The sequence below is a fragment of the Dromiciops gliroides genome, chromosome 1 (genome assembly GCF_019393635.1).
Source record: "Dromiciops gliroides isolate mDroGli1 chromosome 1, mDroGli1.pri, whole genome shotgun sequence".
Classification (NCBI taxonomy): Eukaryota; Metazoa; Chordata; class Mammalia; order Microbiotheria; family Microbiotheriidae; genus Dromiciops; species Dromiciops gliroides.
In genome coordinates this window covers 675007915-675031453 of record NC_057861.1, presented here as the reverse complement: position 1 = coordinate 675031453, position 23539 = coordinate 675007915, and the positions used below count along the sequence as shown (strand labels likewise).

At 48.0% G+C, this 23539-nt stretch overlaps 1 protein-coding gene across 1 annotated transcript in view; it reads left to right on the top strand.

Moving 5' to 3' along the window:
• Positions 1–2027: 2027 nt before the first annotated feature.
• Positions 2028–23539, top strand: part of MST1R (macrophage stimulating 1 receptor) — a 35015-nt gene continuing 13503 nt past the window's right edge. Inside the window, 11 exon segments of the mRNA XM_043979844.1 lie at positions 2028–2141; positions 2469–2516; positions 2519–3754; positions 11113–11304; positions 12070–12195; positions 13219–13389; positions 14087–14247; positions 15409–15568; positions 15702–15838; positions 22892–23053; positions 23374–23467. Of these exon segments, the coding sequence (XP_043835779.1) occupies positions 2511–2516; positions 2519–3754; positions 11113–11304; positions 12070–12195; positions 13219–13389; positions 14087–14247; positions 15409–15568; positions 15702–15838; positions 22892–23053; positions 23374–23467 (2445 nt within the window). The 5' untranslated portion in view covers positions 2028–2141; positions 2469–2510.

The following is a 23539-nucleotide window of genomic DNA, read 5'->3' as shown; positions in this document are numbered from 1 at the left end:
ATTTTCCCCATGGTAGGGACAGAGGGACATATACCTTCTGTTGGTCCGCCAGTCTCAGTCTTTGTCTGTCTGGTTTTTACTCTGACCTGTTTTCCTCTTTTTCTGTCTGGGCCCCTCTTGACCTTATTGGGTCAGGATTTGTTTTCGACAGGACCATCTCTAAGGTCTTTGAGTCAAGATGACTGAGGTGGGACTTGAAGTTGCCCTGATGGTGTCTGTCCTGCCCTCCCCATCTGAGTTGTCTCCACCCACCCACCCACTCACATATACATCCTAGGCACCCTGGTACTGCCCACTCTTCACTAAGATTCCCTCACTTTCTGGCCCTGTATGGTCTATTCTTCATAAATATATGATTCCTCCTTCAGGCTGTGTCCCAACTTCCACATGGTGGGGGAGGGGGTGCGATCTTTATACCCGGAACCCATTCTCTCCACTCCTATTCCATTGCCCACATTTGTGAGCCCTTGAAGAATTGTTTGAGGATGCTCAGGGTCCTTGTTGGGGGTAGGACAAGTACCAATCTGATAGCGTGTAGAGATGGAGGACACTAGAGTCAGAGTTAAAAGGACAGAGATTAAAACCTGACTCTCCACTTAATATGGGGGTGTCAAACTCAGATAAAAACAGAGACCACTAAACAATACATAAGGATCCCTCTGGGCTGCATATTGACTTTAGAAAACTTTTGTGTGTATGTGTGTGTGTGTACACACACACACTTATATACATATACATGTCTATATATACACATACATGAATCCATTAAAATCAGAACTTCATTTTAATCTGGTTTGGGTTGTTCTCTGGAGTGTTGTGGCCAGGAAGGGCAGCATGTTTGCCAAGTCTGACAATAGAATGGTACAAATCCCATAACCTCTATGAGCCTCAGTTTCCTCTTATGTCAAACAAAGGGGCTTGGAATAGATGACCTCAAAGTCCCCTTCCATCTGTGATCCTCTGCTCCTTAAAGTCCCTTCCAGCTCTGACATTCTGTGATTCTGAAGTGTGGTCATGGACCCCGACACCCAAGGGAGACATACATACACAGGAGGGGCAGCTGGGTGGTGCACAGTGGATAGAACGCCGGCCCTGGAATCAAGAGGAAAAGAGTTCAAATCTCACCTCACACACTTACTAGCTGTGTGACCCTGGGCAAGTCACTAAACCCCAATTGCCTTAAACATCTAGGATTATCTCCAGTCATCCTGATATATCTTGCCATTGGATCCAGATGGCTCTGGAGGAGAGAGTGAGGCTGGTGACCTTGCACAGCCCTCCCTCACTTAACTGCAATTCATCACCCCAATGTCATGGTCCTCTTGGAGAACTAAGGACAATCACCATCAACATACACTGGGCACTCCCAAGCCCCTCAGCCCCAGTCTCTCTCCCCTCTCACTTTCACTGCTCTCCTAAGCCTGCTCCTAGGGCAGTGCCCTCCGGTCCTTCCTGGCTGGAGTCACACTTGGCCTCTGACTCCTTTGAGGAGTTTGGGGAGGAGAGTACAATTCTCTAACTTCCTCCTCTAGTGGGTCTAAGCATTAAGGACAGAAGGGAGCTGAGAGATCACAGTCTGAACCTCTTTGGTTTTACAAATGGAGAAAGCAAGGCACCAGTGAGTTGCCCAAGGCCATGAGGTGAGCAAGTTGGGACAGGATTTGAAGCCGTCTTTTGAGTCTGGGTCCAAGGCTCTATTCATTCTCTAACGGGCTGCCTTCAGTGTGTGTGGTTCTGGTTCTCTATCCCAGTGAAAAAAAGCCCCCCGACAGTTCCCCAGAACAGTCAGCTGACTCTGGAGACTGGAACCTGATCCCTGATCCCCACCCTTCCCCACTGCCTGTCTGGGGCGGTGAAGGACAAAAGAAGGACTTGGACCTGCCCAGCCCCGGCCTCCAGGCTCCTGCAGGGAATCAGGGAGGAGTCCCTGCGGCTGCCCCTCCTCCTGGGCTCCTCCCCCTCCTGCCCTCCCAGGCCGGCTCAGATCCTCGCCCCGCCTGCAGGGCCGATCTTGCCTTATTCTGCCTGAGTTGAGGAGGACACAGGTGAGAGACCTAAGCCAGCCGTTGGGGGAGATACAGACTCAAGCAGCTCCCTCCTGTTTCTGGCTGCCCCAGCCCCTGCCCCTGCCCCTACCACAGGTATGGTTTCTAGGGGCCCATTCCTTGGGAAATGGGAGGACGGGGAACAGAGAGAGGGGAGGGTGAGTCCTCTGGCACTCAGGGCCAGACCAGCTTTGGGGAGGAATCTCAGGGGCGCTCCTGCCCAGTGGGAGCTGAGCCCCAACACTCCCCCACCCAAGACCCTGCACTGTGGGGCCTTTTTCTAATGAAAAATCTGCCATTACCCAAGTCCTGAACGTTCAAGGCCTGAATGGCTTGGGAAGGGGGTAAATTTGGGGCCTCTGCCTTGGAGATCCCTTTCTGGAGGGGCTGATTCTCTTTGCTTATCCCTCCTCATCTCCCTAGCCCAGGAAAGATGCTGCCCGCCACGCCTGCCCCTTGGCCCAGATGATAGGCCCTCTGCCCCTGCCATGGGGTTCTTCTCATTCCTTCTACTGCTCCTCCTGGCACAGGGGCCACCTTCCCGAGGGGAGCCCTGGCAGTGTCCGGCCATCCCGTACACCATCTCCCGGAATTTCAGTGTCCAGTATGAGGTGCCCAGTTTTGAGGCTGGCGTCCCCATCCAAAGGGTGGTGGCCTATGACAAGGGCCAGGCCATCTTTGTGGCTACTAGGAACCATTTGCACATGCTGAATGCCAGGCTGGAGCTGCTCCAGAGCCTAGTCACGGGACCTGCCGGCCACCCCAGCTGCCAGTCCTGTGCAGTATGTGAGAGGTCAGAGCGTTCATTCCCTGGGGGAGACACAGACAACGTGGTCTTAGTCCTGGACCCTGAGTTTCCCTGGCTCTACAGTTGTGGGTCCTCCCTGCTCGGCCGCTGTTTCCTTCATGAGCTGGAAGCTCTTGGCGAGTCGGTCCGCTTGGGCAATACCTTCTGCCTCTGGTCACCCCAGGCCAACGGTCCTCAGGATTGCCCCGACTGCGTAGCCAGCCCACTGGGCACCCAGGTGACTGTGGTCGAGCAGGGTCACTCTTCCTATTTCTATGTGGCCTCCACCCTGAACCAGACGGTGGCCGCCAGCTATAGTCCCCGCTCTGTGTCCATCCGCAGACTCAAATCGAACTTCCTGGGCTTTGACCCCGGCTCCCCAGCCCTGTCTGTGCTGCCCCCGTACCTGGCCACCTATCCCATCGAATACGTCTACACCTTCCACTCTGGCAGCTATGTCTATTTCCTGACAGTTCAGCCAGAGTCCTTGAAGGTTTCCACCCCTTACCATACCCGGTTGGTGCGGCTTAGTGCCACCGAGCCGGATCTGGGGGAGTACCGAGAGCTGGTCCTCGACTGTCACTTTTCCAACAAGAGGCGGCGTCGGAGAAGAGAGGGGGCCAAAGCCGGGGAGGAAATCTATAATGTGCTTCAAGCGGCCCATGTGGCCCGCGTGTGGTCTTCGCTGGCAACGGATCTAGATGTCCCGGAGGGCCAGGAAGTGCTGTTCGGAGCCTTTGCCGTGAGCCCCCACGGGAGCCGAGTCCCGAGCCACAAATCAGCCGTCTGCGCCTTTCCCCTAACCAAACTGGATGAGTTCATTGATAGTGGCATGGAGACGTGCTGTGGGTCTCAGGCCACCCAGGAGCGTGTGGAGCGAGGAGTGGAGTTCTTCCAGCCCCAGAGCTACTGCCCCAATCCGGTGAGAAGGGGAGGCGAGAAGAGCCAGGGCAGGAGGAGGGGGAGGGAGAGTCACGGGTGGCAAAGGGGAGGAAAACCCACTGGCCTGAGGTGCACGGGGGACAGAATCCTGCCGCTGAGGAAATTAGAGGGGGCCGGGGCAAAGTTTGAGAAGGGACTCCTCAGCCTTTCCATTCTCCCCCACCGTTCTGCATCTGAGGACCTAGATTCAGATCGTCACTCTGCCGTATATTACAGCAAAATCCCAAGGGCATCCCTTTGCTTCTCTGTGTCTCAGTTTCCTCATCTGAAAAGTGAGGAGGTTGGACTAGAATCTGGGGTTTTGACCTGGGGTCCCAATTTCATCGAGTTTGTGAACTTGGTTTGTGTTTGTTTGTTTGGCGGGCAATGAGGGTTAAGTGACATGCCCAGGGTCACACAGCTAGTAAGTGTCAAGTGTCTGAGCCTGACTTTGAACTCAGGTCCTCCTGAATCCAGGGCCGGTGCTCTATCCACTGCACCACCTAGCTGCCCTGAGTTTGTGAACTTGGATGGGGAAAATTACATCTTTATTTTCACTCATCTCTAACTGAAATTTAACAACTCCATCAACCATGAACGAAGGCAAAAAGTCCCAGGGTATTAGGCTTCACCAGATTATTGAAGGGGTCTGTGGCACAAAAAACCCCCAACAACAGTCATAACCCCGGGAACTAGGTGATCTAAAGGTCTTCCCTTACAGGCCTAGAGCCATAGCAAAGAAACAGGAAGGTAAGGCTTTTGGCTCCTGGTGGGCTAGAGAGGGGTGGTGAGGTCAGGAACCCTAGCTAATCTGTTTGGGAAGAGGAAAGAACAGGCCCCAGCTCTACACTTCCTCCTGGCTGGGCCCAGCCCCACCCCTGCTTTGGCCCCTTTCCCTTGATTTATTAGGTAGTTTCCAAGGTTACACCAAAGGGTGATTGCACCATAGCCTGGGCTCTGACTCCCCAGCTACCAGAAGGGTGGGCAAATAACTCTTTTCTGGGAGCCTTTCCCCACCCACCTCCTGGACTCTGTTACTATCTTCTATCTCCCCAAGCAGAAAACAATTTATTTCCTTTCCTGTTTGGGGAGCCTGGGCTAAGTCCTTTCTAGGGGACACACCTCCCAAGCCTAGCCTCTAGGATCATTGATTTTATTGCTGAAAGGGATCTTAAGAGATCATTTAGTCCATGGGGTTCTTAACTTGGGGCCCATGAACCCCACAAGGGAATCTGTGGAGAGATTTTAGGGGGACTCCATGATCTTGGATGGGGGGGGAAATTCCATCTTTTTTCTGCTAACCTTCAGCCGAAGTTTAGCATTTCCTTCAATTGTAAATTAAAATAACGACATTATGCTGAGAAGCTGACTGCCAAAGGAGGCCCAGACACAAAAAAAGGTTAAGAACCTCTAATCTAATCCCTTCAGTGACAGAGAGGAGGTAAAGGATGAGACCCAGAGAGGTCAAAATGATTTGCTTAAGGGCACAGTGTGGGATTGGATTTCTAGGCCCTCGGTCTCTAGCAGCTTTCCAATACCACAGGCTGCTGCCAAGAGCTCCCTCCCCTGCTGCATCAGCGCCCCTTCCCCCCCCCCCCCAGCAGGGAGATAGTCTCTGGGCTTCATATGAGCTTGGGGTCTTGGCGCAATAAGCAGCCCCCAGGCCAGGGGTCTTGGTTTGTGAGGATACAAAGTCCCTGCCCTAAACAAACCCTATCCAAGGTCTGATGCTGCTGTAGGCCAGGAGCCCCGTCAGGAAGGTGGGTTTGTGGCTTATCTCCATGTCTTCCTTCTCCAAAGGGTGGACTCAAAGGATTAGGGGTTAAGAGGGTCTTGGTTTGGGGATGGGAGCTTGAGGGTCCTTTCTGGGTTTGACTTGGGAGGTTTCAGAGTCCTCTCTGTAGGTGCTAAGGCCAGGGTTCAGGACCCTCTAAATCTAAAACATCCTGGGGTTGGAAGCAATGGCTGAAGAGACCCACTAGGACTTGGCCAGGCAGGTGGGGTGAGGAGGAGTGTATGCCCGGGTGTGCCGGAGCACCAGCACCTCCCTTCTTGGTACATGCTGACAAGCTCCATGCTATTCCATCGTTGGTTGGGCCCGGGCCTCTTTTGCCTTCTTCTGTGGGCTCCAGATTTTTCATCATTCCCCCTCCTTCTCATGATGAAGTATTGGCCTAGATCTGAGGGCCCTTTCAGGTCTACATATATGATCCTAAAACGTCAGGAAGGTGATGATGGGGCAGAATTTGAATACAAGTCTTCCAGTTTCAAATCTGTCTTTCTACTTCATGAGGGACCAGACTCTTAAACCTGACAGGGCCCGACTCCCAAATTCAAACATTCTGCACCAACAAGCCCCCTTAAACCACCATCCTCATTCTACACCTCTAGTCTGAGAGGAGCTGGCCTAAGACATGATACATTGATCTTAACTTTCCAGGCTTCTCTCTGGTCCTGTGGCTGGGGAAACTGCCCCTTGCGGCCAGGTTAAGTGATTTACCTGTTTAGGGGCCAGGAGGAACCAACTGTCACCAGTCTCTGAGTTTAGATGTGAACCTCTAGGGCTCACTAGGTCTGAGATGGTTAGCATCATAGATCCCATGGGCAGTCTACTGAAGCCTATGGAGTTCTCAAAATCAGGTTTTTAAATAATTGGAGGAAATGCCAAATTTCAGTTAGAAGTCAGTGAAAATAAAGATACAAATTTAAATAAATATATATATATGCATATATACATGCATACATATACATACACACACGTGTGTATATATACACATTTGCAAACATACATTTATAAATATATACATATGCTTGCATATAGATTTTCAAATATATATAAATATATGTGTGTATATATAAATATATATACAAATATAAATATATATTTACATATATTTGCATCCAAGTTCACAGATCCCCTGAAACCTGTCCATGGACTGGTTAAGAACCTCTGGGCTAGGGGCAGCCAGGTGGCACAGTAGATAAAGCACTGGCCCTGCATTCAGGAGGACCTGAGTTCAAATCCGGCCTCAGACACTTGACACTAGCTGTGTGACCCTGGGCAAGTCACTTAACCCTCATTGCCCTGCCAAAAAAACAAAAAATAAAACCTCTGGCTTAGACTCTAGAAAATGTAAAGAAGAACAAGAACAAGAACAAGATCTGCCCTAAGGTTCCAGCTCCAACTCTCCCACTGACCACTTGTGGAACTGGTTGCCTAAGTTCTCTGAGTTCCATCATCCACATGCCCTTCCCATCAGTTCAGAATTCTGAAGTTTCTGAAGCACCTTCACGGGCATCAGCTCACTGGATCTTCACAACAGCCCTGAAGGGGAGGCAGCTTGGGGATTAATACTTCCATTTTCTCAGATGTTAAAAACAAAAGGCAGCAATTAAAATTTTATTTTAATAACAGAGGATAATAAGCACAAGAGGACTTTGATGGACTCTGTTTGAAATAAGCTCCGATTCTTCAAATGGGATGGCGGGATGCTTTTTTTGTTTTGTTCTTAAATGAAAGCCCTGCTGCAGATTTTTCTTAAAAGAAACCTAACATTTTACAAAGGAGAAAAAGGAGACTCGAAGAGGGAAGTTATTTGCTCAAAGTCAAATAGCTTATTAAGTAATGGAACCAAGATTTGAGGGCGGGGTCTTCTTTCTGACTTTCCAGGGTTCTTTCCCTTGAATCATGCTGCCTCTGTATGTTTAGTCTTATCCCCATTTTGTATATGAAGTGACTGAGATTCAGAGAAGTTAAATAATTTAACCAAGACCACTCAGGAAGTTACTAGTTGAGTCAGAATTAGAACCCACACCTCCTAATCCTTATTTCTTTTGAAATTCTTTCCATAAACTTAGTTGCCTTGAAATTCCAATGCTGAGGTTACCAATGGGAAAACTGAGGTTCAGCAAGGTTATATGAATGTTACCTGTCTCTTTGAGAGGGTGGGGCAAGGTCAGTACAGTCTTTCCTCCACCCCCTCTCTGCCCCCCCCCCCCCCCAGAATTGGGTTTTTTTGGTGAAGCAACTGGAATTAAGTGACTTGCCCAGGGTCACATAGCTAGTAAGTGTCAAGTGTCTGAGGCCAGATTTGAACTCAGGTCCTCTTGAATCCAGGGCTGGTTCTCTATCCACTTCAACACCTAGCTGCCACCTCCCCCACCTGAATTCTGTAGCCGGAGAGTGAGTCACTTAGCCCATCTCTGCTTCCTAGCAGCACTGGGAGTCCACGATGCTAGTGGGGAATGTCCTTTTTATTCATGATACAGTCATCTCTAGTAAAGAAGCAGACCCCCAGGAAGTAAGGGACTGGGAATATACAGCTCCACTGGGGGACAGGCTCCTTCCTTGATAGGTCAGTGTCCAGAGTGTTCTGCAATCTCCCATTTCTGAATTTAACCACTGCATTTACCAGTGTCCTTCTGGCTTTGGGGCAGTCACTCCCATTCTTAGGATCATGGATTTAGATAGAGCATGGTAGCACCTTAGAAGGCATCTAGCGCAAGCCCCTCATGGGACAGTTGAAGAAACAGAAGCTTTTGTAACTTGCCCAAGGGTCACATAGTAAATGGGAGAACCACCTACCGATTCCTGATTGTTCAATGGTTAGACCGAGATGTGACCCAGTTATAGACTTGATCTCTGTTGACTTTGTGGCCAGGACACATACAGACCCCTGCCTATCTTCTGGGCAAAATAGATTAAGAGCGGGGCAGCTAGGTGGCGCAGTGGATGGAGCACTGGCCCTGGAGTCAGGGGTACCTGAGTTCAGATCCGGCTTCAGACACTTAACACTTGCTAGCTGTGTGACCCTGGGCAAGTCACTTGGCCCCAATTGCCTCACTAAAAAAAAATAGATTAAGAGCGGGGGCAGAGAATCTTTTTTCTCTGATCTTGGTAGCCCCTGTCTGGAGCATACCCATGAGCCTAGGATCAGCAATCCAGAGCTGGGGGAGACCTCAGAGGCCATCTAGGTTGGCCATCTAGGGGACTGAGGCCCAGGCCGGTCTTTGACTTCAAAGCCTATGTACTTTCCACTATACCACACTGCCTCCCTCCTCAGCCCCCTCCCTCCCAAGGGCTGTGACCACTGTGGGAAACCATTTTTTGTAATGTTCTATTTACAACCCCCGAATGGGCCCAGCCAGTGCTTAAGGTGGGGCCCACCTGTCTGTTTTCACCCTGGCTGAGTTCATATGTGCTGGTGCAGTGGGGGAGGAGAGGGAGGATGGGGGTGTGGCAGGCAGACACCTGTGTTTGTTGCCTCCTTAGCTGCACAGACCTGTCTGCCCCATTCCCTCCCATCCCAGCCTCTCCCCAAGATTCCTCTGGAATTTAGGGCATGAAGGGAAGGAGGAGGGTAGAAGACCAGCCAGAGATTCTGGGGAACCTGGGGCCAGGCCCAGTCTTCCCAGGCAAAGGGTTTAACCTCCTTCCTGTTTGTTTGTGGGTCTGGGGACAACCATGCCAGGTTCCAGGAGCCTTTCTCACCTGCTTGCTCACACTCCCTTAGACTCAATTGGTGGGGGTGGGGAGGTACGTGGGTGTGACTGGGAGAGTGTGAGTGTGTTTGAGTGTGAGTGTGTATGTGTGTGTGTGTGTGTGTTCAGGCTTGTATCATTCCTATATTTACTTAGTCCTGGACTTGGAGGCTGAGGTCTTGGTTTGCTCAGGACCTGCCTCCCACAGTCCCCGCTTGTGTACCTTGGGCAAGTCATTTAAACAAGACTTGATTCTTCCTCTATAAAAGAAACGGGGTAGGACGAAATAATCTCTTGGGTCTCTTCCAGCTCTGAGTGTTCTACATGGGCAGAAAGAGCCCTAGCTGGCTTATCAGGAGACTTGTGTTCTGGTCTGGCCTCTGCCTCTAATTTTCCCCCATCTTTACTTTTTTCTTCTCTAAAATGGAGCTGTGAGAAACTATTCCCTCCTATGTTGTCCCCAGGGGGCTTTTGAGAGGTTGCCACTTGAGAACAGCTACGGAGGCCCCAATGTTCCCTTAGCCAGCTTTGTCTGTGTTTGGGGGGGCTAAGGGCCGTAGTTCACTGGGGCCTCTAAGGGGTGTGGTGGGGTGGGGCTGGAAGGACTGATGATCGCTCCCTGGCCTCCTGAGAAATGAGCCCTTGGGGTGAGGCAGGGCCTGAGCTGGCACTGCACGTCTTGGTGTCTGGAAAGCAGGACTTGTCATGGCCAGAGCCTTACCTGTCTCTGAGTCATTCTGAGAACATGTGGCAGGGATTTCCTCCCTGGAGTGGTAGCCCCCTCCCCTCCCCTTCCTCCTCCCTCCTCCCCCGAGGAGGGCCTCAGAGCTAGAACTGGGTCAGACATATTTCCGGACAAGAGCGAAGGACCTGGGGTCTAAATCCTGACTCTGCTCCTTATCTAGCTGTATGGCTGAGGGCCAGTCGCTTACTCTTTCTGATCCTCAGTTTCTCCATTTGTAAAAAGAAAGAGATTGTACTTGATCATCTCTAATGACTCTTTTTGCTCTAAATCTTGCAATCCTCTGTATTCCTAAGGTACCCCTTGGATGGTTGCTCCCTCTCTTTTGAGTGGGGGGGGTCAGTGGAGGGGTCCATCCCTGAGGTGCCCAAGTCTAAGGACGTTTTATAAGGGGATCTGTGGAGGAGGGGAAAAGGTTAGACCGTCATAAACACAAGTGTGATCCAGCTGTAGCCACATGGAGTGTGCCTCGACCTTCCCCCTTCCCTGACATAGCTCAGTCAGGCCTCAGATTGAGCAAAGTCTGTGGCAATAATGGAAACAGGAAATGTGTGTGTGTGTGTGTGTGTGTGTGTGTGTGTGGGCAGATGGATCTTGAGAGGAAGAGGAGGAGGAGAAAGAAGAAGCCTCTGAAGTGAACATTGCCTTCAGGGGCCTAACCAGCCTAGTTGGGTTAATGAGTCTTTGGTGAGGGGGGAGGGTGAAATAAGGGTTGGAAGGTGAGTAAGAGGATATTGGGAGACAGCCTAGAATGAGACTTGGCGTCAGGAAAGAGCTAGGTTTGAATATACATTCTAATAGCCGTGTAACTTCAGACAACTTAAACTCCCTTGGCCTTAGTTTCAGCTTCTGTGAAATGGAAATAATAATATTTGTGTGTATTACCTGCTTAACATGGAGGGAGATGAAGCTAGGCTAAGAATGGGACACAGAGAGTGTCTTCAATTTGCTTGGGGTACACAAAGGAAAGCCAAATGAAATAAGACTTTATGGAATGTGGAGGCCCCAGAACAACAGGATCAGAAGAAGTTTATACTTTATTTGGCAGACAAGAGTCGTAGAAATCTGAGTTTTCACTTTTATTCTTCTCGATTCTGCCCTCCCCCTCGGATGGCATCCCTCAATCTTCTCTGCAGCCTAAAACTACTCCGATGGGCTCCAATGTCAGCTGCTGGAACTACCCCACAATGATCCCCGCCAACCACCCACCCCGAGAGGACCTCCTCAACGGGCACCTGGATGGTGTTCTCCTTACAGCCATCCACGTTATCCATCAGGGCAATGCTACTGTGGCACACATGGGCACTGCTGATGGGCGCATCCTACAGGTAAGGATGAGGGCATGACCTTACAGAGTGTCTGGTTGGGAATGGGACGTAGGCGGCAAGGCCACAGTCTCTCTCCTTTTTTTTTTTTTGCAGGGCAATGAGGGTTAAGTGACTTGCCCAGGGTCACACAGCTAGTTAAGTGTCAAGTGTCTGAGGCTGGATTTGAACTCAGGTCCTCCTGAATCCAAGGCCAGTGCTTTATCCACTGCGTCACCTAGCTGCCCCCTACAGTCTCTCTTCTGGCAAAGAGGAAGCAGGGGTGTGGGGCAAAGAGCTCTAGACTTGGAGGCATGAGAGCTGGAGAGAAATCACAGTTCTACCATTTTGCCTTGTGCACACGTGTGTGCATGCATGTGTGCGTGTGTCTGTGTGTATGTGTGTAAAACCTTGAACTTGTCTGGGTCTCAGATTACCCATCTGTAAAATGGGAATAGTTATTTTACTATTGGCCTCACAGTTTTGTTAGGGAGTGTATTAGACAGAGGGAAGGAATAGACAATAGGGAAGACCTGAGTTTGAATCTAGCCTCAGTCATTTATTAGCTGAATGATCTTGGGAAAGTCACTGAACCTTTCTGGGCCTGAAGTTTCTCATCTGTGAAATGCGGATAATCATAGCGACTACTTCACAGGGCTGTTGTAAGGATCAAATGAGATGATATGGGCCAAGCATCCGGAAATCTTTAGGGGGGTTATGTAAATGTTAGGTGTGATAAACAAAAGTGCTCCAGCAGCATCCATTATTTGTGTTATTTTTTGGCCCTAGGTGAAGTTGTATAGGTCACTCAACTACCTGCTCTACGTGTCCAACTTTTCCTTGGGCTCCTCTCAGCCTGTGCATCGGGATGTCAGCCGCCTCGGGGACCACCTGCTCTTCAGTTCTGGGAATAAAGTAAAGCCTGGATCTTCCTGGGAGACAGATGTGCCTCATTCCATGCAGGAGGGCATCACCAAAGGGGATGGGGAGGGTCTCTCTGGTCCTGGCCATTCCTGTCCTAAGGGAAAAGCCCCAATCTCAATTCAAGAAGCATTTATTAGGCACCTTCCAAGTACAGGAAGGGCACTGTGCTTAATGAGAAATGTAAAAGTAGACAAGATGCAGATCCTGCCTTCAAGGAACTTGCAATCTAATCAGCTTGTGATTTAATATGCACGGGGAATAAGAGAGTTAGATCTAGCCAGGCCTGGGAAAAGTACTCTGAGAAATTTGAGGAGGGAGTGATCCCTGTCAACTTGAGGGGGGGGGCAGAGGAGGGGGCAGGGAGTCAGGATAGCTTCGTGGAGGTAGGCAGCACCCGAGATGGGCCTAGAAAGACAGGAAGAACTTCATGAAATGAAGATAGAAGTGGGGTGTGGGGTGTGGATTAAGAGAGGGGTCAGGTTGCTTGGGGTGCCTGGAGGTGAGTTAAATGAAATAAGGAGAGTCTTAAATGCCAGAATCAGAAGTTGATACTTCATTTGGTAGACAATGGGGAGCCACTGAAGGTTTTTGAATGAAAGTATGACATGATAAGAGATGTGCCTTAGGAAGATCACTTGGGCATCCAGTGAAGGAGGAATCAGGGAAAAGGAGTGACTGGAGGCAGGGAGACAGGGAAGACTTGGTCCGTGCTTTGATGGAACTCAGTTTAGTAGAGGAATAAGATCAATTACAATAGATAACAGTAATAGTAACAGTATGTAGTAAGGACATAGGAGAAGTGTAACTAAGGTGTGCATGCTAAGAGAGGTGATAGGCCAGAGGCCCTCTAGAGTCCCCAGCCTTGGCCCAAAGCTAAAGCTGCTGGCAAAGAGTGAGGGATAGGGTCTGTGTTTCTGTCTCTCTGTCTCTCTGTCTCCCTGTCTCCCTGTCTGTCTCTCCCTCACTCTCTGTCTCTCACTATCTCTGTCTCTCTGTCTCTGCCTCTGCCCATAGGTCTTCAAGGTGCCGATCCGGGGCCCTGGCTGCCGCCACTTCCTGACCTGTAGTAAATGCCTGAAAGCTGAGCACTTCATGGGCTGTGGTTGGTGTGGGGATGTCTGTGCCCGGCAAGAGGAGTGTCCAAGTACTTGGCAGCAGGAATCCTGCCCGCCCCATCTTACTGAGGTGTGTTCTTCTCCTGCCCCTGCCCCTGCCCCTGCCCTTGCCCCTCCATCCCCACTCCCAGAGCAGCTATTCTTTCTCCTGGACCAACTCAGGAAGAGATATTCAAATCAAGTCACTGAGCCCTGGCCAAAATCTGCCCCCAGTTCCCCAAAGTACCCAGGGAACTCAGAGTCTCAGAGTAGGAGTGGAGGAACAGGACGAGACCTTGCCCACAGGGATCTCACAGTCTGGTGGTAGAGACCTACTATACACAGGAAACAAAAGTCTAACTGCATGAAAGAGGCCCTGATACAGGACTCCTAACCTTTGTGTGTATGATGGACCCGTGGGCAGTATCTGGTGGGGTCTATGGACTCCTCAGAATCGTGTTTTTAAAAGGCCTAAAATACATGGCTTACAAAGAAAACCCATTATGTTAAAATTGTTATGAAGATATTTATTCATTAATATATGTTCACAGACCCCAGATCAAAAACTGCTGCTCTGAGGACTAGAGGGGGTCAGAGGAGGAGGAGGAGGAGGAGAAAGCTATAGTCTGGAGTAGCCAAAGAAGGAAGTGAGACCCGCTTGGTCTTCTTGACATGTCTCAGTCCTTAGGAAGAATGCCTACCCCTCTCTCCATTAGTATCTAGAAATCTGGGGGAGGGGCAGTTGTTCCTCCCAATATCCACATGTGCTAGGTCTGTGTCTGTTACAGTTCCACCCCAAATCCGGACCCACGAGGGGCAGCACGAAGCTAACGTTATGCGGCTCTAATTTTCATAGCCACGTCCAGGGTCTGGCCCCAGAGGGCCCCCAGAGAGTCACTGTAGGCCAGAGCCCCTGCAAAGTGCTGCCTATGGCTACCTCCCACCTGAGGTATGTGCATGTGGCCCCTGTATTCCTAGCCTGCTGGGGACCCGCTCTCCTTTGCCACCCTGTTCTCTCCTTCTGCCCCCTCCTAGCTGGCACATCACCCAGGTGCGAGCCGGGGGACACTCAGCTTCTTGTTCCAGTACAGTCTCTTGTTTGACGTTGGGTACATCCCATGGCTTCTCTAGGCCTTGGTTTCCCCATATGTAAAATGGACATAATAATCCCAGTCTTCCTTCTCTCTCAGTTGTTTATAAGGACCCAAGGAGAGATGGGAGGGTACTCTGGAAGCTGTAAATTGCTACACCAGTGTGAGGGATAATATGTAATAGAAATTCAGAATTCAAAATTCAGCAATCATTTACTGATCATCCACCTTGTTCAAGGCCATGTGCTGTGGGTGTTGTGGGGGGGGAAACAGAGGTAAATAAGGCTGAGTCAGTAGTTTTTTCCTTCCACCTAAACCTACACCACATCTCAGCTTTCCTATTTCTGTTCCTGGCACTGCCATCCATCCATTCATCCAAGGCTCTGAAGCTCAGAGCCATCTTGGACTCCTCTCTCCCCCACCCCCACCCCATCCACATCCAATTGGTTGACAAGTCCTGTTTCTCACCGCCATAACATCTCTCCCATTTATCCTCCTTTCACCAGCTCTGCCTTGGCTCAGACTTTCCTTCTCTCTCACACGAACTACTTGAACAATCTCCCAAGGGGTCTCCCTGCCTCTATTCTCTCCCCTTTCTGATCCAGCCTTTGCAGATGTGCATGTCTGACCTTGCCATTCTCCTACTTCAGGAGTTTTTCCTTCAATGCCTCTCTATAGCCTTCCCAATATACTATAGACTCCTTACCTTGGCACTGAAGGGCCTCAGCCTACCTTTTTCAACCTCATTTCACTTTAAGACAAATTAGACTTCCAGCTATTCTCCAGTGTTGGGGTGTTCTCTCCCCAACCTCTATGCATTTGCAAAAGCTGTTGTTCTGTGCTTTTCTTTGTACTCTTTGTGTTTTTCCATAAAGTGCCCAGAACTTAGCAGGCACCTAATAAATGCTTGTTGACTTGTTGGTTAGAGAGTGTCATGGGTGGTGAAATGAGGATTAAGAGGGTTTGAAATTGGGGAGAGGGAAAGTCTCAGACCTAAGACATCACCTGGCCTTCCCAAGGTCCAAGAAGGACTCTGTGCAACAGTTAGAATGTATGCTGGAGGCATCAAGTTCCCAGGCTCCTGGTCCTGCCAATGTCACTATCACCATTCCTGGGATGGCTTCCAAATTTCAGTTTCAACTAAATGGTTCTTCTGTCCTGAGTGGCTTCTCCTTTGTGGTAAGTCAGTTTTCTTACTGTCATGGGTGAACATGGGAGGCAACAGGGCTGGCCTGGGAGACTGACCCGAAGCATTGGGTGCTGAGTTGCTGATCAGGTCTTCTCTGGGCTTTTTCCCTGTGCGCCCGGGTAGGAGCCAGTGGTGACATCTATTTTGCCTCTGTTTGGCCCTCGGGCTGGTGGCACTCAGCTCACCATCAAAGGGCAAAACCTGAACGTGGGGTCCAGTCAACTGGTGTTGATTAACAGAACCGAGTGCCACCTTGAAGGGTGAGTACTACATTGGCACTGAATGATTGTGGGTGGATACTGTTAGAGGGTACTTGTTGCTATAATGTCTTCTCTTTCTTTGTGGCTGACAGTCAATGAGCATTTATTAAGCACCTCCTGTGTTCCAGTTATTGTGCTTAAGTGCTGGGGATGCAAAACCAAAACTGAACCAATCATTGCCCTAAGGGGCTTTCATTCCGTCTGAAGATTGAGGAGATGATGTGTATACACACACACACACACACACACACACACACACACACACACACGCATTCACAAATTTACATATGAGGCTAGAGACTTTGAATGGAATCTAAGAGTCAGAGGTCGTAGAAGGGAGTAAATTCCAGGCTTGGGGGATGACCTGTGTGAAGGCAAAGAAACAGGAGATTGTTTTTAATTTTTTTTTGTGGGGGCAATGGGGGTTAAGTGATTTGCCCAGGGTCACACAGCCAGTAGGTGTCAAGTGTCTGAGGTCAGATTTGAACTCAGGTACTTCTGACTCCAGGACCGGTGCTCTATCCACTGCGCCATCTAGCTGCCCCCCCAGAAACAGGAGATTGAATAGCATGTTTGATGAAAAGCAAGAAAGCCAATTGGATTATACTGTAGGTTGGTGAAGGGAAGTGATGTACAATAAAGCTAGAAAGATAGTTTGGAGCCAGGTTGTGAAGGGCTTTGAATGCCAAACAGAGCATTTGATCCTAAAAGTACTAGGGAGACACCAGAGCTTCTTGGGCAAGGAAGTGACATAGTCAGATATATGTTACACCAGTGTCACTTTGCAAGCTGTATGGGTGGGAGAATAAAGAGCCTGGAGACAAGGAGACCAAGTTCAGAGGCAGTAAAGGTCTGAACTGGGGTTGTGACTGTGGAGAAAAAGGGGTAATAATAGTAATAATAATAACTAATATTTATAAAGGTTTAGGGGCTGCTAGGTGGCAGAGTGGATAAAGCACCGGCCCTGGATTCAGGAGGACCTGAGTTCAAATCTGGCCTCAGACACTTAACACTTACTAGCTGTGTGACCCTGGGCAAGTCACTTAACCCCAATTGCCCTGCAAAAAAAAAGGTTTATATAACTTACTATGTGCAAAGTACTATGCTAGCTCGGCTAGCTACTTTACAGTTAGGATCTCCTCTAATCCTCACAACAAACCTGGCTCTGCCTTGACTCAGGTTCCATTATTATTATCATTTTACAAGTAAGGAAACTGAGGCAAACAGAGGTCACACAGGGTCACACAGCTAGTAAGTCAAATCGGAGGTCGGATTTGAACTCAGGGCTTCCTAACTCCAGGACCAGCTCTCTAGCCTCTCTAACAGCTAGCTGGATGAAAGAGATGTTTTGGAAGACAAAATTTGATTTGATTTTTGGGATGAGGGAGAGTGAGGAATTGAGGATGATGCTGAGGCTGCTAACATGAGTGACTAGATGGTGGGAGCTTGGACAGAAAGAGGGAAGTTCAGAAGAGGAGTGAATTTTTTAGGGAAAGATGATGAGTTCTGTCTTAGAAATATTGAGTTTGAAGTGCCTACAGGACATCTAGTTTAAAATGCTGAATAGGTGCAAGACTGGAGCTCAGGAGAAAGACTAGGGCTGGATATATAGACCTGGGAATAATTTACATTGAGATGGCACCAAGAGAAAGCATAGAGAGGGAAGAGAAGAGGGTCTAGGACAAAGCCTTGGGATATCTGCCACGGTTAGGAGGTGGCATATGAATGATGCACCAACAAAGGAGGCTGAGAAGCAACAGTTAAGACAAGTAGAAAGAGAACCACTAGACTACAGAATCATTAAAACCTTGAGAGGAAAGAGTATCTAGGAAGAAATGGTAGTCCTCTGTGCCAAATACTGCAGAGTGGTTGGGAAGGATGACAAAAGATTACCAGATCTGGCAACTAAGAGATCGTTGGCAACTTTGGGGAGGCCAGTTTCAGTTGGGTGATGTAGCCAAAAGCTAGATTGCAAAAGGTTGATAAGTGAGAGAGAAGAGAGAAAGTGGAGGCAATGAGTGTAGATAGCTCCTTCTAGGAATTTGGCTGTGAAATGGAGGAGAGATATAAGATGATTTAATGGGAAGGTAGAACCAAGGGAAGCTATAAGAGAGCTTCTAAGTAGCAAGGGAAGAGCTGGTAGGAAGGGAAAGATTGATTCTTGGAGGAGGGGGAGTTCTTGTTTTTAGCAACAAACATTTATTTTATTTTCCATTTACATGTAAGGGTAGTTTTCAACATTCATTTTCATAAGATTTAGAGTTCCAAATTTTTCTCCCTCCCTCCCTCCCTTTCCTCCCCACTCCACAAGATCACAATCAGGTTATATATGTACAATCCACAAGTGTTCTTTTTATCAGTTCTTTCTATAGGGGTGCATAGTAAGCTTCCCCAATCATTGGGATTGTCTTGGATCATTGCACTGCTGAGAGTAGTTAAGTCATTCACAATTGTTCATTAAACAATATGCACAATGTCGAGGAGGGAGAGTTCTTGTATTGCAGTCTGTCCAAGGAGATGGAAGGAGATGGAATCATGGGTCTAAGAGAAGGGGTCTGTTTTTTGTGGGGGTTTTTTGTGGGGGGGTTGTTTTGTGGGGCAATGAGGGTTAAGTGACTTGCCCAGGGTCACACAGCTAGTAAGTGTCAAGTGTATGAGGCCGGATTTGAACTCAGGTCTTCCTGAATCCAGGGCCAGTGCTTTATCCACTGCACCACCTAGCTTACCTGAAGGGTCAGTTTTGAACCTGAGGATTGCTCCTTCATCAGAGACTCTAGTCTTTATTCTAATAAAGGAGAAGAGAATAGGAGATGACATCAAAAGATTTTGAGAGGGGGCAGCTAGGTGGCGCAGTGGATAGAGCACCGGCCCTGGAGTCAGGAGAACCTGGGTTCAAATCTGGCCTCAGACACTTAACACTTACTAGCTGTGTGACCCTGGGCAAGTCACTTAACCCCCAATTGCCTCACAAAAAAAAAAAAGATTTTGAGATATAGAGAAGATGGGTGGTGAATGGCCTCTTCTTTTCTCAGTAAAGTGAAATCAGGTCTTCTGCTATAAGGTTGATGGGGAGGGGATAGTAGGGCTTGAGGAGAGAAGTCTTGGAACAGCCACCATGGAGAGTGAGGTAGAGAATTAGTTAAGGAGACATAAAAGACATGCCTTGCTGCATTGAGGGCCCAGTTGAGATTAGATACCATAAATTAATAGTGGAAGCCATCAAGCTTTGTTGTGGTTGACAGCTATGCTATCAGCTATATTGAGAAGCCTAGTGAGCACAATGAGGAAGGGGTGAGTCAGTCCCATTGAGAGAAACCCAGTGCTACCCTGAACAAGGAAGCCGACAGCTCTGTTGTCCTCTGCTCAGATCCCATCTGAAGTATCATGTTCAGTTCTAGATGCTATACAGAGAGTGTCCAGAATAATGAGGGATGAATGTCATTGAAGGATTTGTTGAGAGAACTAGAGATGATTAGCTTGGATTAGGAGCTAGAATTTATATTGGGGTGTATGGGGTGTTCAGGGAAGATTAGTACCTCTGTTGTGAAAGCTTGCTGAGTCCTTTTCAGGGCTGCTCATCCATCTTTTTTTTTTTTTTTTTTTTGGTGAGGCAATTGGGGTTAAGTGACTTGCCTAGGGTCACACAGCTAGTAAATGTTAAATGTCTGGGGCCGGATTTGAGCTCAGGTCCTGAATCCAGGTCTGGTGCTCTATCTACTGCACCACCTAGCTGACCCTGCTCATCCATCTTTAGTGTTCACCTGTCACCCAACTCTCAGCTGCAGCTCCAAGAAACTGTAGCATGTGTGCATACCCTTTGACCCAGCAATACCACTTTTGGGTCTTTTTCCCAAAGAAATCATGGAAAGGGGAAAGGGACCCACATGTACAAAAATATTTATAGCTGCTCTTTATGTGGTGGCAAGGAATTGGAAGTTGAGGGAATGCCCATCAATTGGGGAATGGCTGGACAAGTTGTGGTATATGAATACAATGGAATACTATTGTGCTGTAAGAAATGATGAGCAGGAGGAGTTCAGAGAAACCTGGAGGGTCTTGCGTGGGCTGATGATGAGTGAGATGAGCAGAACCAGAAGAACATTGTACACAGTATCATCAACATTGAGTGTTGATCTACTGTGATGGACTATATTCTTCTCACCAATGCAATGGTACAGAAGAGTTCCAGGGAACTCATGATAGAAGAGGATCTCCAAATCCAGGGGAAAAAAAAAAGAACTGTGGAGTAGATGCTGAATAAACCATACAATTTCTTTTGTTTTTGGTGCTGTTATATAAAACCTATATGAGATTACCTGCTGTCTAGGGGAGGGGGGAGGGAGGGGAGGGAGGGAGAAAAATCTGAAATTGGAAAGCTTGTATAAAAAAAGTTGAGAACTATCTTTACATGTAACGGGAAAAAAATAAAATACTTTATTAATTAAAAAAACAAAAACAAAAACAAAAAAACCCAAAGAAACTGTAGCATGTGCAGCGGCCACACACCAGTAAAACTATCTCGGCAGACTGAATAAGCCAAGTTGAGGGCAACCAAAAGGCCTCAACCCCATCAGTGAATTGGGGAGGTGTCTACCTCTAGCATATGAAGACTTACCCCAGGCAGAGTGGGTAGATGAGAACAATGTGTTCCAACGGTCATGAAGGTGGCTTATAAGCAGGTGCTGTGGAGGGCTTAGAGCCTGGTTAGGCATGGAAGACACCAAGGTTGTCCTCTGCATGCAGGGCCATCGCCAGTTGTTCCAACTTTTGAGGCTGACAATTCTGTGCAAGTCTGCCCCACTCAAACCCAATTGAAGCACAAGTCAAGACATCACCTATGACTTCATTGCTCCTTATCAAAAATGAAGGACAGGGGCAACTAGGTGGTGTAGTGGATAGAGCACCGGCCCAGGAGTCAGGAGTACCTGAGTTCAAATTCAGCCTCAGACACTTAACACTTACTAGCTGTGTGACTCTGGGCAAGTCACTTAACCCCAATTGCCTCACTAAAAAAAAAAAAAAATGAAGGACAGGGGGCAGCTAGGTGGCACAGTGAATAAAGCACTGGCCCTGGATTCAGGAGGACCTGAGTTCAAATTCAACCTCAGACACTTGACACTAACTGTGTGACCCTGGGCAAGTCACTTAACCCTCATTGCCCTGCAAAAAAAAAAAAAAAAGAAAAGAAAAAAAAGAAAAATGAAGGACAAACAACAGCATATATAGCATTTTAAAGTTTGCACATTGTTTTACCAATGTTATCTCATTTGATCCTCACAACAGCACTGTGAAGTTTATGCTATTATTATCCAGTTTTAAAGATGAGGAGACTGAGGCTGAGAATTGTTAAATGTCACCTACCCAAGATCACATGGAGAGTGAGAATCTGAAGAAGTATTTGAACTCATCTTCCTAATTTTAAATCCAATGCTTTATCCATTATACCACCTAGTATATCTATCTGTCTGTCTATCTATCTATCTATCTATCTATCTATCTATCTATCTATCTATCTATCTATCTATCTATCTATCTATCTATCTATCTATCTATCTATCTGTTCTTTAAGAGTACATTATTGGGGACAGTTAGGTGGCACAGTGGATAAAGCACCGGCCCTGGATTCAGGAGGACCTGAGTTCAAATTCAACCTCAGACACTTGACACTTACTAGTTGTGTGACCCTGGTTAAGTCACTTAACCCTCATTACCCCACCAAATATATATATATATATGTAGATTATTTAGTTTCCAATAATTTTTAATCTGTCCTTCCAAATCCCTTTATTGAATGTAATTTTTACTGCATTGTGGTCCCAAAAGGGTACATTTAATATTTCTGCTTTTCTGCATTTGTTCAAGATGTTTTTATGCCCTAATACCTGGCCAATTTTTGTAATGGTGCCATGCCCAGTTGAGAAAAGGGAATATTCCCTTCTACTCCCATTTAGTTTTCTCCAGAAGTCTATCATATCTAACTTTTCTAAAATTCTACTCATCCCCTCGATTTCTTTCTTATTTATTTTTATGGTTAGATTTATCTAGTTCTGAAATGCGTGTGTTTGTGTGTGTGTGTGTGTGCAGAGACAGATAATCTATATCCATCTATTTATATGACGGGGGAAATGTAACCACTGCAAACAAGTATTTGAAGGGCTATCATACAGTAATAATAATAGCCAGTATTTATATAGAGCTAACCATGTTCGAGGCATTGTGCTAAGTGCTTTACAATGGTTATCTTATTTGATCTTCATAACAACCCTGGGAAGTGGGTCCTATTATTACACCCATTTTACAGATAAGGAAACAGAGGTGAAGTGACTGGCTCAGAATCACACAGCCAGTAAATGTCTGAGGCTGGATTTGAACTCAGGTGTTCTGACTCTAGGTCCAGCACTTTATCAGCTGCAGCACTTAGCAGCAGGCTTAGAATTCTGCTTGGCTGAAGGGGGCAGAATTAGAAGCAACAGGGAGGCAGATATTATTTCAGTGTAAAGAAAAACCTCTTAACAATGCAAGCTGTCTACTTAAGGGAGCAAGTTTCCCCTCCCCCTTAGTTTTCTAGCATAGGCTGGACGACCACTTGTTGGGAATGTTGTAGAAGTTCCTGTTCAGTTATGGGGTGGACTAGATACTTTCAGGCCCTTTGCAACTTAAGAGTGCTGTGGTTCTGGGGCAGCTAGGTGGCGCAGTGGATAGAGCACCGGCCTTGGAGTCAGGAGTACCTGAGTTCAAATCCGGCCTCAGACACTAAACACTTACTAGCTGTGTGACCCTGGGCAAGTCACTTAACCCCAATTGCCTCACTAAAAAAAAAAAAAGAGTGCTGTGGTTCTTTAATCCTGTTAGGCAAGAGGGAGAGTCAGACAGGACTCAGAGGAGGTGGTGATGATGGCTGAGTAGAGATTTCAAGAGGAATCCAGCCTAGAGCAGGAAAAGGTCCTCCGGGAAGAATGAGAAGAGAAGGGGCTAGGTAAGGACACACAACCTGATTGCAATTCTCCCCTATCCCTTCCCTTGAATCCTTTCCTCCCTCTCATCTCTCCCCAGAATGGATGAACAGAGACTTCTTTGTAGTGTACCACCAGGAGGGGCTCAGGCCAATGTCTCCATCAGGTTGTACATTGGGGGTGCTAAGATCGATACCCCTTGGCTCTTCCAGTATCGGAACAATCCCCAAATCTTCAGCATCTCCCCCAACTGCAGCTATTCGTGAGTCCCCATTTTTCCCTTTGTCTCCTTCACCCCTTGTCTCCATCCATCTCCCTCAGTTGAGGATCCGAGTTTCCAGTCCCCTAAGGGATATTGGGAGCTAATCAACAACTCCTGAGTCTAGGCTCACGCTTCCCTTTGGGCCATGTCTTCCCAGGGCCTCACAGTCCTTTGGGTAGGCCTTAGTTTTCCCCTCGACTTGGGTATTCGTGGGTACAGTTGGTTCCACCTCTCTTTCCTGGGGGCTCTTCAAAGTATACCTATGGCGGGGGGGGGGGGGAAGGACAGAAAATAAAGTATCCTTTCTTGACCTTCCCCAGTGGCTCCCGTATTACTATCCGAGGCCAGAATCTGGATGCCATTTGGCAGATGGTCACCACCTTTGAGGACGGGCACAAGAGCATGGAGAACATGGTGAGCAGTCCCCAAGTACTTTCCTTTGAGATCTTTTCCTCTCCTTCCTTCTCACTTTAGTCCTCAATGCCC